The sequence below is a fragment of the Crassostrea angulata genome, chromosome 3, assembly GCF_025612915.1.
Source record: "Crassostrea angulata isolate pt1a10 chromosome 3, ASM2561291v2, whole genome shotgun sequence".
In the NCBI taxonomy this organism is placed as follows: Eukaryota; Metazoa; Mollusca; class Bivalvia; order Ostreida; family Ostreidae; genus Magallana; species Magallana angulata.
The window spans coordinates 30,483,091-30,498,134 of record NC_069113.1 but is presented as its reverse complement, the minus strand read 5'-3'; the positions used below and the strand labels follow the sequence as shown (position 1 = coordinate 30,498,134).

Here is a 15,044-nt window from a genome sequence, read left to right as displayed (position 1 = left end):
TACTAGAATTAATAATTTAGGAGCATAAATATTTATAAAATCTGGAAAGCTTACACAATTTAAGTACGCTAGCCTGTTTGTTTAAGAAATACATTATATAGCCTTCATACACGGATAAAGGTTATGCTAGTCCACTTCTCTAAAGAAATGAAATTGTCGAATTGCATCTTTTGAATTGATTGAGTTGGTGTAAATATTAATTTCCATTACATGTCTTGAATTTTGTATTTACATGTTCACCCAACACAGTATTTACAGTTTGACTCCATACGTATTTCTGAACTTAGTATAACAGTGCATTAATTATATATATTCACATCAGTATACTTTCCTTCTTATTTCAGACACCACTTTTAGATCGTATGAATATATAACATAAGATATTTTGATTATACGTAAAATACATGCATATTTTAAGGGTTCTTCGAAAAACTAGAGACCATCTTTAATCTTAAAATTCGAGCAGAGACATACAAAAGTCATGTACATATAACAGTACATTATGTCCCTGATTCGAGTTTGTAATATATCTTAAACAGTTTCTGTTTAATTAATTGCAACAAAAGAATACGGGTATGAAAACACTAATACAGTATAACGATAACTATGTAAAAAGCTGAAGTTTTTCAAGAAATAAAAATAAAAGACATGGATAAATGATTAAATCAGCAGGCTTACAACTCAGTGTCTCGGCAGGCGTAAGCAGGGTAAGTTTACAGACTTTGAACATTTTTAATACTATTTTTCATTAAACAGCGAATACTAAATAACCTTTTATTTCTTTGATCATGTATTTAGTTAGGAAACATAAAATATCCAAGAAAAAAAATTATCTATCAGATAACCGGCAGGCGTGTACTCTTCTCGGCAGGCGTATGCATTCTGCGTAAGAGTTATCTATTTTACCGATTTTTACTAATTTTGTGTTAATTAACGAATTTAAAGTCAAGTTTTTATTTCTGTTATCAATTACTAAGCTAGGTAAACTAAAATATCAAAGAAATAATTAAAATAATTCCATCAAATAAACGGCAGGCGTATACATTTTCTTGGCAGGCGTATGATTTCTTCGTAAGAGCTATCAGCTTACCCGATTTTTACTTATTTTGTGTTAATTAATTAATATAAAATCAATTTTTGATTTCTATTATCATCTATTTAGTAAAAAGAAATAAAATATCAAAGAAAAAAGTAAAATAATCCATCAAATAAACGGCAGGCGTCTAGATTTCCTCGGCAGGCGTATGAATTCTACGTAAGAGTTATCTATCTTTACCAACATTGAACATTTTTGCTAATTTTGTGCTAAATAATCAATATAAAGTCAACTTTTTGTTATTATGATACTTAATTTAGTTAAGTTAAATAAAATATCGAAGAAAATATTAAAATAATCCATCAGGTAAACGGCAGGCGTGCGGTTTTCTCTCGGCAGGCGTGTTTTCCCCGGCAGGCGTCGGCAGGCGTGTTTTAGTATGACCGCGTTTGTTTACATTGATTCCATAATATAGAAAACCGATAATGATAAGATATGAAAAATCCGGAAAAATAACGATAAAAAAGTTTGATGCGGCGACAATTTTACTGATGCGGCGGTGCCTGAGAAACAAATCATTAATTTTTTTTTGCCTTACAGCGGTAAGTTTCTGACATGTGATAGTGCAACATGCACGCGGTACGGAAGGTCAACCCTCTGCAGGGAATTAGCTGGGGGAGGTCTAAAAAGCTGAAAAATCATGAAAAATTAGCAAATTATGAAAGGGTCAAAATCTCATAAAAACTAGTATGTAGAGAATTTTACAGGTTTTGATTAGTAATTTTCTTCAGAAATTGGTGATTGGCCTTATAAAGAGTGAATTAAAGGTATTTGTGCTGAATGGGAACTGAGGAAATTCTAGTTACAGAGTTCCGAAGACATGCATCCCTTGGCTACAATGAATTGTATAAAAAAAAACTGTCCCCTGCCACCATATCATGTCGAACAGGGTTGTACTTTCATTATTTCGGGTAAGCTAGATTAATTAACGAACTCAGTTTAAAAACTTTTAGTTTTCAAAACTCATATTAGCCTATTTGGGAACTTAGCTAAATAATGAAATTTGTTCTTGTTTCAGGTTTAGTAAAAATGTTTCTGCTTTTAATAACTCTTGTATTTGCAGAAAATGAAGATCACCTCAACCAAAACTTTATAGATCTATAATCTGTAGGCTGGTACTGCGTCTGTCCGAACCAGAAATGCCATATATATAACAAAGCAGTTATACATACGTATAGCCCACATCTGTTAATTGTTCAAACTAAGTTCCGAGATCCAGGAGGGGTTTAATCCAAGTTAAACGTAAACTTGAAGCAACGTGAAAATCTAAAGTTCTGAATTGCTGCAATTTGTGATAAATCAGTACAAACATCCGCATGCAATGTGAATGTAAATATAGAAGAATTATGTAAATTTCTAATGTTAAAACAACTTCAATGCTATAATAACGATATTGCTGCACAACCGTCCTGGTGTTGTAATGTTTAGGTTTGACCGTCGGACAAATCGGTTGGACCCCAAAAGGTGTACCTAAAAATTTATTTCATAAAAATGTTTATGGAAAGCATCTTAACATCTTTTAAAACAATATCTCAGCTGCTACAAGCTGTGATACGTGATATCACAATGCAATTATTTAAACAATGAAATGCTTTCTTTAGTGATTCATTCGGGATATGAAGGTAGCGACATTGCAGAAAAAATACATAACCCGCGTTAGCGGGTTATGTAATTTTTTTCTGCAATTTTTGTTATGCATTTTATTGCTTATATTAACATCTTTCTTTTAACTAATAAATAAATTGAGCGTAAAAAGTAAGTAAAATTCACTTAATTACTGTTAATGTACATATAAGTACGTTAGCTAAAAGAAACAGCCAAATATCCTCTTGTGAAACTTTGAGTCTGACATCATCATGGTTATTTCATGCAGTCCGTGATTTTTCTTAGGTAGTTGTAGGTTTGGACCAATCGGTAAACTGGGCGTGTCAATTTTTGTCCTGTCACTTTCTTGTCAGTTTCAGCCGCTGTAGATTTCGATTAATCGATAAACGGGGCGTGTAGATTTCAGTCTGGCTGTATCTATAGAGCTATGAGTTAACTATAAGTTTCCATAAGAAATAGAGGGAATAATACTTGGTAGATGTAAATATTCTGATATAGTGTGGGCTCAAAGGATTTATTGCAAACAACAAAAGAATTGAGCGATAGGGGAGATGGATTTCCCGGAAAATATCACTTTTGAAAATCAAAGTTGTTTTGTTTTTTTCTATCGTACATATCTCTAAATTTTTCGAATTCCCATTTTGAACCTATCATACTGCTCTTGCAAGTTTATTATTAATCTTCAAAGTTGGCTAAAACAGCAATTTCTCAGTAAAAATGGTATATATTTTCTACATGATTTTTTTGGCCTCGATATCCTTCATTACCAGTCTGCCGTTTAAAAAATCTTAGATATTTTGATAGGTTTTTTTTTCAAAGAAATAAATTAAGATAGAATTTTCTTAGGGTTACCCCCGGTCCTTGGGTCGAATTTTGCAACAACAAAAAAAAAGAAGAACAAAACCGACAAAAATTTCGGAAACCGATTCCTATCACACTGCTCTTTATTTACGTTTAAGAGTGTAATCCTGGATAGCTCAGTAGGTAAAACCGCATGCTATATCACACACTATGTTTTTTGTGCCCTGGTTCTATTCCATCTGTGAGCATACTTTTTCTATTCAAAATCAAAGGCATTAATAAACACCTCTTAATTTTTTATACAGAACTGTGAATTTTGTATATCAAACTTCTATCTCGAAACTCGAGACAGGTGCCACGTAAAAAAAATCATGCCGAGCAAAAACTGTTGCGTTTGCTTTTCCATTGTGGAAGAAGTACTGCAAAGTAGAAGCAGTTTGTTCTTTGCAAAGAACGTGTGTATTGGTGACATTTTTAGCCAAAAATGCAGGTTTATAGATTAGAAAAAAATTGGGGGTGGGGGGGGGGGGGTCAGTTAGAGTTTTCCGTCCCCTTGTCATTCTGGCATCAGGTACGTCCCCTTATACAAAGGATGCAGCTGTTTTACGGAAAAGAGTTCAGTTGAAAGTACAGTGAATGAATGACGATAGTGTTCGAACGCCTCGTAAAAATCCTTCTACAAATCTACAAACCTCACTCTTCTTTTTATTTTTGCTGAAAAACTTAGGCGACGTGCAATATTTTTCGCAAAGAGTCAAAGGGTTTCCAACCTTTGAAATCGCGTCACGCGAGACTAATTAATATGTCCTTGGTTGTAAATAAACGCATGCAAAAGAACATGTATCGTATTATAGAATGTAAACTGAAAAAAAAAATGAAAAAAAAGCGTTCATAATTACTTATACTGCTCTGACAATGACTGAAACTTTTTTTCAATCACTATACGTTAAGAGAACTAGAACCTAAGAATTTACTGTGTATGGCCTAAAATCAAGAAAAGGAACGGAAATCCATATGATTTTTGTACAGACATAAACCAATACCGGCCCCATAGGTCAAGTCGTTTGTTATATACAAATGTTCCTTTATTGATATATACGACAACCCATTGACCAAAGGTAAGCCCCTGGGAGGGTTGCCAAGGTCAGCAAAGAAATATATGAAGGAAACAATTTTTTTTTTTAATTCTTCATGAAGATACATGTTCTACAATATGTGGTACTACTTTTAATTAGCATTCTGGCATACACATTTTATTAAAGTTTGAATTCTGTTAACACATAATTTTTATATATAAAGGCAGTGTATATTCAATTAAATAAGAGAAAAAAGGGCACAGATTATGTTTTTATTTTATTTTTTATTATTAACAAAAAAAAAAAAAAAAAAAAAAAAAAACAATAAGAAAAGAACACTAATTAATATATACATGTATGTACATGTACACTGCGACATAGCCATTTTATGCACTTTGCAAAGATCTCACCGCTATATTATTGAAACATGTATCCATTATAAAAAAAAAACTACTTTACACAACAGCTGTTCAAACACGATTCATAACAACAATTAAAATGAAAGACAATTATTAATCATACAGTATACAGTTCTAGTGTATAATTATATATTTGTGTATAATTACAGAGTGTATATCAATTGTTTGTTACGTTTCTAAACATTCAACGAAATAATACCTTTACGTAAGCGATTTAAACGATCAAAGTTCAGTGGTTGAATATTTCCTTGTAAATAAATAAGTTAAATTAACGCACCTTTCAATTTGACTCTTAAACTGATAAAAATTTCAAATGTAACTACTTAATAGTACAAATGTATGTGAAAAATTGCCGGTATCAAAAAATCTTTATTATTTATATTGTATTCAAAAACCAGCTAGGATTTCCATCTTCATCAAAATCATTCAAAATGGAACGCCTTCTTTTAGGTTGAAACAAAGATTTACTAAATTTAGAATCTCCAACATCCTCTTCCAAAACATTCCTTGAAAGTTCCGGTACACTGTCCACCGGTGCCAGCAGAGGTCGGGTCTCAGTTGGTTCAGCCCATGGTTGTCTCTCACCCGACGCGAAAATTCCGTAAAACAAAACACCCGCCAAATGGATGGAACCAGCAATTGTAAACAGGTTTTGCCATGATTGGAGATTCTGTCAATCAAAATGAACTTCTATTTCAAAAGATAACCTCATTTTTAAACACTCTCTTTAATAATGATCATATAACTGTCCAAAACTCATTTTTACATTAATTTTTTTTTCTTTTGAAAGACAAATCACAAAGACCATATTTAGATCTTCAAGATCGAATTGGACATTTTCAAGATTTTACCAAATAGATACAAATGCACTGCGTGAACTTGTTCAAAACGATGTTTGATGTCAGATTTGCTATTCTGGATTTATTCATTTAAAATGCACAAAAATAAAGGTAGTGCTTATGTACAATAGAACCATTTTAACAAAAGCTTGGACTTTGCGTAGTTGTGTCAAACAGAAATGTGTCGCAGACCTAGCTTTTTCATCGCTGGCCACTCAGCCATGGCTCTTTGAAATCAATAAGATTTGTCTGGCTTTTGAGCTAAGACTGCGCAATCTTTGTTTATTTAACTTGAAATCAGCGTCATTTTAACTTGTTTTGACGCAAGTCAAAGATAGTTACATTATAACGAAATTCCAAGGTCTTTTGACAATGGTTCTATCAATTAGCCATGTGCAAAACTTACATTTTGATGTAACTTTCCAGCTACGAAGGTGCTGAGGATGGCGCCCAGCGTGCCCAGACGTGAGAGGCCTGTTAGGATACTGACGTACTGAGGGGCGAGATCAAGGGGGTTAACTTGGTATCCAGAAATAGCCAAACCACTGAAACCCACCCCTACACTGAGCAGCGTCAGAGCTATCTCGCTGGTTTCAACAAATCGTAATCCAATCAAACAGAGAGCCTCGATTCCAAATCCTAGAACAGAAAAAGTAGTTTATATCGTCGACGTACCTGTTATGTAGAACTAAATAATATTCCTGATCGACACATTTTCCTTATTCATTGATGCAACTCTGACTAATCCGAGTAACGAATTTCAGGTTTGTTTTTGTTTTTTATGGTAAAACGACCTACCCATGCACTGCGCTAGCTTCCGTCCATGTGAAGTAGACAATAGATTGTGTTTGATTAACTTGTCGATGAACACCCCTCCCGATATTGTGACGATGGTCATCAGTACCTCAGGCAACGCTGCCGTGAATCCAATCTGAGAACGAAATCATAATGAATATATCCAATGTCCACAACGTGACGAACCTAACGTCCCTTTTGCTTGTCAGAAAAAAAATCTTCTTCTATTGTTTACTATTTTTTTTATAACGAGCAAACCAGCAATTGTAACACTTACAGAAGCCCACCATGACTATCTATAATAATTTGTGTGATTTTCGAAGAAATAATAATATACAGATACTTTTCCTATTTTCAATTTCATATATTTACATCTACCAAGTATGATTCCCTCTATTTCTTACGGAAACTCGTAGTTAATTCATAGCTCTATATAAACAGCCAGACTGAAATCTACACGCCCCATTTGTCAATTGGTCGATATCTACAGCGGCTAAAACTGACAGGACTGAAATTGACATGCCCTTTTCATTGATTGGTTGAAAGCTACAGCGCAGCGACCTAAGAGAAATCACGTACTGCACGAAATAATCATGATGATATCAGACTCAAAATCTCACAAGAGACGATTTGGCTGTTTCTTCTAGCTAGCGTACTTATGTTCATTAACAATAATTTAGTGAATTTTACTAACTTTTCATAATCAATTCATTAATTGGTTTAAAGAAAGATGTTGATATAAACAATATAAAGCTTTCTTTGATGATTCATGCGGGTTTTGAAGGTAGCGATCATTGCAGAAAAAACTTCACATGACCCTCTAACGCGGGTTATGCATTTTTTCTGCAATGTCGCTACCTTCATATCCCAAATGAATCACCCAATAAAGCATATATTGTTTAAGTACATGTACACATACTATCTACTAAATTACACTAGTCTATTATATTATGTTTGTGTATGTGTCAGCCTGACAGTATTTCTTTTCTGCATATCACTATTTGCATAATGCCAGTTTTTAAGAAAAAAAAGTAAAACTTTGATATTTCCACCCGAAATTAAAACAAGACCTAACTTACTGTAGCAATATCCTTATTGAAAGCGTCCTTAAAATACTGAGGCACCTGGGTAATCATCATGGAGAATATCCAGTTGCGGCAGAAACTCCCAAGAATGATAGCCCAGACCGGAAGCGATCTCAAAATCTTTGACCAAGGTATTCTTTGAGCCTTTAAAAGAATGCAACACTTCCTGATTGCTGTTAGTACGAGTGTAAAGCACCTTCAGTAAACCAACTGTGTCAACCATAAAAACCTTGCTCCTTACCACGCTTTGAGATCCCTTGGAAACATTAGCTCCTTCCTTTGAGAACACATCTGTTTCCGATCTATGAAGGCCCGGGTGCAAAGTGGGAGTATCATATATAGTGCACACCCATGCAAAGGACCAAATGACACCCAAACCACCTTTAAGAAAAAAACGTATGTATGCAAATGTTTGAGAAAAGTAAACTGTTATGTCAAAATCAAAGGATTTCACAGTAAAACGATTTAAGCAAAATTTGAAAAAAAATTCCTTTGAAATTCATGCGTTTGGACCTCCTCACCATACAGAAACAGGCTGGCGTTCCAGGAGACCCAGCAAGCAGAGACCCCGGTGAGCACCATAGCTAGGGCGGGGCTCAGGTACGCTCCTATAACAAGAATATAGACCAAATGCATGCGCGGATCTACCGGGGGGGGGGGGGGGGTTCCAGACCCCCTCTTGCAAAATTCAAATTTCTTTAAATTACATTTTGAAATTACCAAAAAATTATGCATCGGACTCCCTGGCCAACTCAAATAACAGTCGGACCCCCCCCCCCCCCCCCCCCCCGACAAATAATTTTTGAAACCGCGCATTCAAATGTCAGAATGACCAGATAGGAATGAAATGATACGATAGAACTTTGATGACTTATGGTCAGTTATAAAACATTGTTCATGTGCATTTTATGTTTCAATGTTTTGAATTATATACTATTATATAGTCAGTCTAAATTACATATAAATGTATAATTGCATTCTATACATACTCTATATACATGTAAGAATAAACATGTTTTGAACCAAAAGATCCTGAGTGGAGATTACTATTAATTATATATGCATGTAATATACGTAATAACTTAAATCAGGGCATGCCCTCGTTACCAGAGGACACTTTAATGAACCGAATATTTAAATCTATAGTTGTACATGTATCTACTTTGAATATCAAATAAATTGAATTTCTTTACCCGCATACACGAAGGTGACCATTCTACTTTTTTCAGATTTCGGGGCCCAAGCAGATATAACACCATTCATCGCCGGGACAGACCAACCCTGTAATAACAAACATCATTATTTTGATTCAGCTACATGTCGCACCCACAAAATGTACAATTTCTTAAGATCGTCTCAGGTTAAACAGATTTAGACGTTACTTGTACACATGTTTATAGGGACATAGTCTGTTACCCGCCCCCGCCACCCAAAACGAAGTGAAAAAGCAGTGGCGGGGGCGGGTACTAGATTAATAGGGGCATGGTCACGGTTTTGGTCAAATTCTATTTTTCTGTTTTTATTATTTACAATGCTTAAATAGGTATGCATCTCTAATAATCAAATGAAAAGTTGAGAGCCAGTCTTAGAATTATTAGCAGTATACAGGGCTCTCAATTCTTTGTTATGTAAACAAGGTTCGTGCTTTATTTTTTGTTTACAAAGGTTCAATATACCAGTAAAAAATCTTTTTCAAGCTGATTTGGTTATCTTCTAATTCATTATAAGCATAGATAAACACTTCCTCACGTTTTACACATTCATTTTTTGGTCTAAATCTGGAGTTTTTACATCAATATTCAAAATATAAACAAAAGCTTTGTTTACATAGCAAAGAATTGTAAGGTCTGTAACTCGCTTGTAACTCAACGAATGACACTCAAATCTGGGTTGTCTATTTAAAATGCCTTAAGTTAGGCATTGTAAACAGTAAAATCGGAAGAAATAATTTTTGACAAAAATCGTGACTGCGCCCCTTTAAAGCTCATACATGTACGTTTAAATGCATCATTATCGATAATGAACATTGTAATCTTTAAAAGTCATTTTGGTATCTGTTTCCGTAATAAGATATGTGTTGTCAAATACAATGTATTTACATTTTTAGTGTCTTTGTGATAACACTACATATCAAATTTGTAGAGTCCACTGCAATATAATTCATCAATAACGCAAGTGACTTTCATAGTGTCAATAATTTAATATGTAATCGAACAAATGGTGATAATTATTTTTAAGTTATGAGGAATCATTCTTTGTGTATTATGGTGTTCAAATTCAGAAGTGTGAACTTCAATAAGAGTTTTATGATAGATTTGATCAAAGTCGATCGTATTCGATCACCTCATAATACTCAAAATTATTTCTTCTTTTTTTTTTATATATACATGTGTATATACAGTATTTTTGATATGAATAAAATATTTTATAACATTTATATTTCTTTAATACCTCCACTAAGCCTTGGAGAAAGCGAATGATGAACACTGGAGCCGGGTTTTGGATGTATTGGATCGGGAACGGCAGCACGATCATCAGAACACTGCTAATCAATATCGATAATCCACAAACCCTGTCAATCAGGATTTTGAAAAAAAAGTACATGAACATGTAAATATTAAACCGTTTACCGTTCTTGTCAATAAGAATACTGTTAACATTTAATATAGCATTAATGCACCTGCATTTACAAACGGTATCTTGAAATTCATAGAACCATTTTAATTAAACCTTGGAATTTCGGTGGGATGTAACCAATTTTTTCTTGCAACAAAACAAGTTAATGTGACGCTTTTTTCATTAAAGTACATGTAACAAAGCTCTGAGACAATCTGCTGTACCTTCTGGGTGAGAACCGGGTGGCCAGATACCCCCCGGGGAGCTGCATGAGGAACGAGCCGAAAAAGTAGGCGGACTGGAAAAACTGCGTGTCTGGGACGGAATAGGTCACGCTTAGATCTCGGGCAGTGCCGTTCACATTGCACTGAAAAGGAAAAAATAAACTAGAGGTTTATATGTTTTTATTAATTAATCCCAAAACAACAAGAATGCACATGTATTCATTAAATAATAACACAAAGCCAACTTGTTATCAAAGTATGGAAAAGCTCTCAGCTGGGTTTACATATCTTAATTTGTGTGATAAAAATGAAGGCGTAGTAAATATTTTACAAGTTTCCTCATTGGGTCCGAAATAACCGGTCCGAACACGGCACATTTATAAGAGAGAAAACAGTTATTTACATCAGTTTATTTTAAAATGAAATAACATTTTATTACTTTAGTTTCATGGTCCTCTATCTGATATTTATCGGGATGTGCATGTTTGTAAAGCAATATAAAGGACAAGTCGACTTCTTTGTTATATATTAATATTTCTTTGGGTTTGAGTTTGGAAGAGCCGTAGATGAATTGCCACTTATTAATCTTTAACTGCAAAACAAAATCTTATCATACATCTTTAACATTTGCAAAGTTCATAATAGTAAATATAATATCTTCACATATTGAGACTTTACCAAGCAGATCTCTGCTCTTCAAAGTTGAGAACATTTAAGACATTTCAATTCAGATAATTTTCATTTACTTCGTAATTTAAAACCATGGCGTCTTTACACACACACGCCCAAAGATAAAATATGTCACTTATATAAAAAAAGATTTCCTTAATCAATGCATTATCATAACAATTGAAATTCGACCATTTATGATTTAAACTGCTCGTCAACGAGCATAAATATGTAACAACTGGTGCAAAATAATTATAAATAAATAATAAATATCAGGCTTGGGGCGAATTACATTGTAAAGTAATGGATTACATTACAATTACTTCATGAATCTGGGCATTAAATTACCATTACCATTACTTGATTTTCTTGAAGTAATGCATTACATTACCATTACATGAGTAAAGTAATGCATTACAATTACCATTACTTTGTTTAATAAAGAGTTTTCAAATGTTTCAAATCTCTTTAACATATTTATAGGTTTATGTTCAGTATCAGGTTCAAATTCAATGACTATAAATACAAGAGTCATTCTTTATTTGCTCAATATATAATAATCTTGTGGCATTATGAACAACATATTACATAAGTAAAAAGATATTTATAGACATTTGGCATGATACAATGTCAGATATGATATAGACACACAGAATTCGTGCATAATAGAAAACAATTAATGGAATAATGTTGCGGTTATTAAAAAGCTAAATAGAGATATTTCCCCAGATTACACAAATCTTTATAATTTTGGACATTTAATTGTATTAATTTATAGACCGAGGGTTTTTCCCAGTTATATTTCTTAATATTTTTTAATCGGATTTCTTTATGCTGAGGACACTTTAGGACAAAAGATTGCTGTTGCACTTTTTGATCAAAGTTTCAAAGGTTTCATCTTTTAACTGCATCCTATTAGTTTGAAAATCTTCCCAGCTTTACTAAATATACGTTCTACAGGTGGAGTGGAAGCTGGGACTGAAAGATTGTTTGACAATCTTTATCTTAGGATATATTAAGTGAACAAATAGAAAAAATACATGAATCTTGTATTTTCAGTCCAAACTAATGTACTTAATATACATGTACATGTACAACAGAGAGAGAGAGAGAGAGAGAGAGAGAGAGAGAGAGAGAGAGAGTAAAATTATTTTCAAATGGGTTATAATATTGGAAGTGATTTTGATTTTCATCATGGATGGACAGTGCATTCATTTTGCCATTAAAGGTGCACGTCTGTCCCCTATTCTATTGGGACATAGCATAGGGAAGGGGATTGGGGTGTTTAGCACTTCTTATAACAATAGATTGTTTTGATACTTAGGTTATCCTGGGGGCATAGTGTGTTGTTGACACATCTTTATTGAAGTGCAAACTAATTTATTTTATTTATTTATATATTTATTAAATATATAAATAAATAAAATAAATAAATACTTATTAAGCCGTTTTAACAATAGCTTGGACTTTCGGTGGGATGTTACAATCTTGTTTGATCATCAATACAAGCTGTCGGATATTGACCTCCTGTCTTCTAACAACTGGTGCAAAATAATTATTAATAAATAAAATAAATAAATACTTATTAAGCCGTTTTAACAATAGCTTGGACTTTCGGTGGGATGTTACGAACTTGTTTGATCATTAATACATGCCGTCAAATATTGACATCCTGTCTTCTAACTGGCTAAGAGAAGCTCATTAATATTGGCTTTCATAGACTGTCAAAATCAGAAAGTTTTTTCTACAAGAACAGCTCTGTTGTGTGGAACTCATGCAGTTTTAACTGAAATACTACAGCCTTGGATGGAGTCAGACAAGTTCATTGCGTTCAATGCATTCGTATCTATTAGCCAATGACTAGCAGCAGGTCTGTAGATTCCAGTCTGAAAAAATTGGGATGGACGACCCAGTCCATACGAATATTTTTACAGACCGGGAGCTACAGACCTACATGCAGCTTGCCAACGAAAACCATTAAAAGACCCCTTCTTCATCAAATCGGAATTTGTCAAGTAATGTCCAAAGTCCAAGCTGTTGTTAAAACGGCTCTAATAATAAGAGTGCTTAGCACTTAATACAATTGTTATGCGCGTAGATAGAAGACAATATCCTCATATACTACAAGATTGGTCGCTTAGAGAATTATTATCGATACTTAGTATACAATGTCATACAAATACTTCCGTATTTCAATATCGAAAAATGTCTGTATAAATACTAGAGTATATACATATAATTTGTTGTAATCGGTTAATATATATTTGTGCATGCGATATGCTTCGACTTACAAAAAAACGATATGCAATTATATAGAGCCATTTAACAAGACCTTGGACTTTCGGTAGAATGTATCTATCTATTTCTTGCATTGAAACCAGCTAAAAGTGACGCTGGTTTCGAGTAAAATATGCATAGATTCCGTAGTCTTAGCTCGAAAGTTATATTATGAATCGCTCTTGAAATAATTATTAGGGAACAAAAGTAGGTTATTGAATACATTATTCAATTTGGTGAATTACATCCTGTTTTGTCATCTCACTTAAATAGGATGAGAAACAAAAGTTCACTAAAAAAACCAAAAAACATCAAGAAACAAAAGTTCACTTAAAAAAAACCCATCTAGTTTTTGTTTCAAACTACATGAATATACATAAGACACAATAATGTAAGACACTATAATTTGCTTAATCAGATTTTTCGAAGGTAAAATGCCATAGTTCAGGGAAGGCTTACACTGCAACTTTTGACCATAGCCGCTCTTATACAGGTAAATAACAATTATTTTATCGTCTTACACATACCTTTCCAAAGAGCCCCTCCTTCTCGCCTTGGTTAGATTTGACGACATGTACCATTATCATCGAAAACACGGATCGGAAGCCAATGGAAATCAGCAGTCCCAGGAATCCAAGGAATACGACATACACACGTCTTAAAAAAGCCATTAGTCTGGTCCAAGTATCCTATGATAAAGCCAGACACGCTACATGTACCAGTTAATGTGTTAATTTCTAGAAACACCTTCCTTGTGTTCCCAATTTTGATTTCACACTTGACAGTAAACGGGAAACCCGTTATAAGGATTTTTTCAAAATGCCAAGTGGCTGATTCAGTTATTTTTGTAAAACATAATTAAAGATAGGAAATATATGCACTTATTTTTAAATAAACTGCTACCTAATTTAATTTTAACAATGTCGTATAACCTACTAACTTTTAAAAAAACCCAATAAACTTTCGTTTTTTACGTTAACTCGGACTAGCACGTGATCATCTATATTGTAATTTCCGTTGCGTTTTTCACACATGGTCATTTAATTTCAATGTCCGCTTCAAATAGCAAAGACAAATGGACACTAAATCAAAGTTACTGTAGTCCTTCTATCTTTATTTCGCTTTGTTAGCATTTGGTATGCAAAAGTTTTTAGAATCTACATTTATGATTAGATAGAAAATTGTTCATGCAGTGTAGATCTTGACATAAGCAGTAGGTATACTATGGTTTGGAGTGGGGATCCCAACCACTTGACCATTTCTAAAATTAAAATTGATGGTAATTAAGGGATGACGATGATCCGACCGTAAAGTTCTATAAAGTAGAAGAAAACTTGTGGGCGCATATGTAAAACGACTTGTGGATATAGAAATGAAATTTGTATTGCTTTGTTCAGGTGAGATATGTGGCCCATGGGCTGCTTGTTAGACAATTTATGGCCTTCAGTGCCTCAGCGCTCCTTTCTTGTCCGTAAGGTTGCGACATCTATAAGTTCATTTGCTGAAATGATTTCTCATTTCTTTTCAAATGGTTATTTTAGA

General features: G+C 33.7%; 2 protein-coding genes across 2 annotated transcripts in view; both read right to left on the bottom strand.

The window, feature by feature from the left end:
* LOC128176129 (FAU ubiquitin-like and ribosomal protein S30) overlaps window positions 1-15,044 on the bottom strand; it is a 116,872-nt gene that overhangs the window by 92,462 nt on the left and 9,366 nt on the right. The window lies entirely within an intron of this gene.
* On the bottom strand, window positions 4,661-14,261 carry LOC128176120 (vesicular glutamate transporter 2.2-like). Its single transcript, XM_052842195.1, has 10 exons — window positions 14,030-14,261; window positions 10,557-10,699; window positions 10,168-10,288; window positions 8,910-8,997; window positions 8,238-8,324; window positions 7,958-8,097; window positions 7,711-7,860; window positions 6,635-6,767; window positions 6,243-6,475; window positions 4,661-5,667 (listed from the first exon to the last, which is right to left on the bottom strand). The coding sequence occupies exons 1-10, from the start codon at window positions 14,171-14,173 to the stop codon at window positions 5,374-5,376; spliced, it is 1,533 nt and encodes a 510-aa protein (XP_052698155.1). The 5' UTR covers window positions 14,174-14,261; the 3' UTR covers window positions 4,661-5,373.

Coding starts and splice junctions, on each gene's coding strand:
- LOC128176120 (XM_052842195.1), bottom strand. CDS start 14,173: ATGGCTTTTTTAAGACGTGTGTATGTCGTATTCCTTGGATTCCTGGGA. Junction 8,998..10,167: donor TTCTCCAAGGCTTAGTGGAG/GTATTAAAGAAA, acceptor TTGTTATTACAG/GGTTGGTCTGTCCCGGCGAT. Junction 8,325..8,909: donor GGTCACCTTCGTGTATGCGG/GTAAAGAAATTC, acceptor TTCTTGTTATAG/GAGCGTACCTGAGCCCCGCC.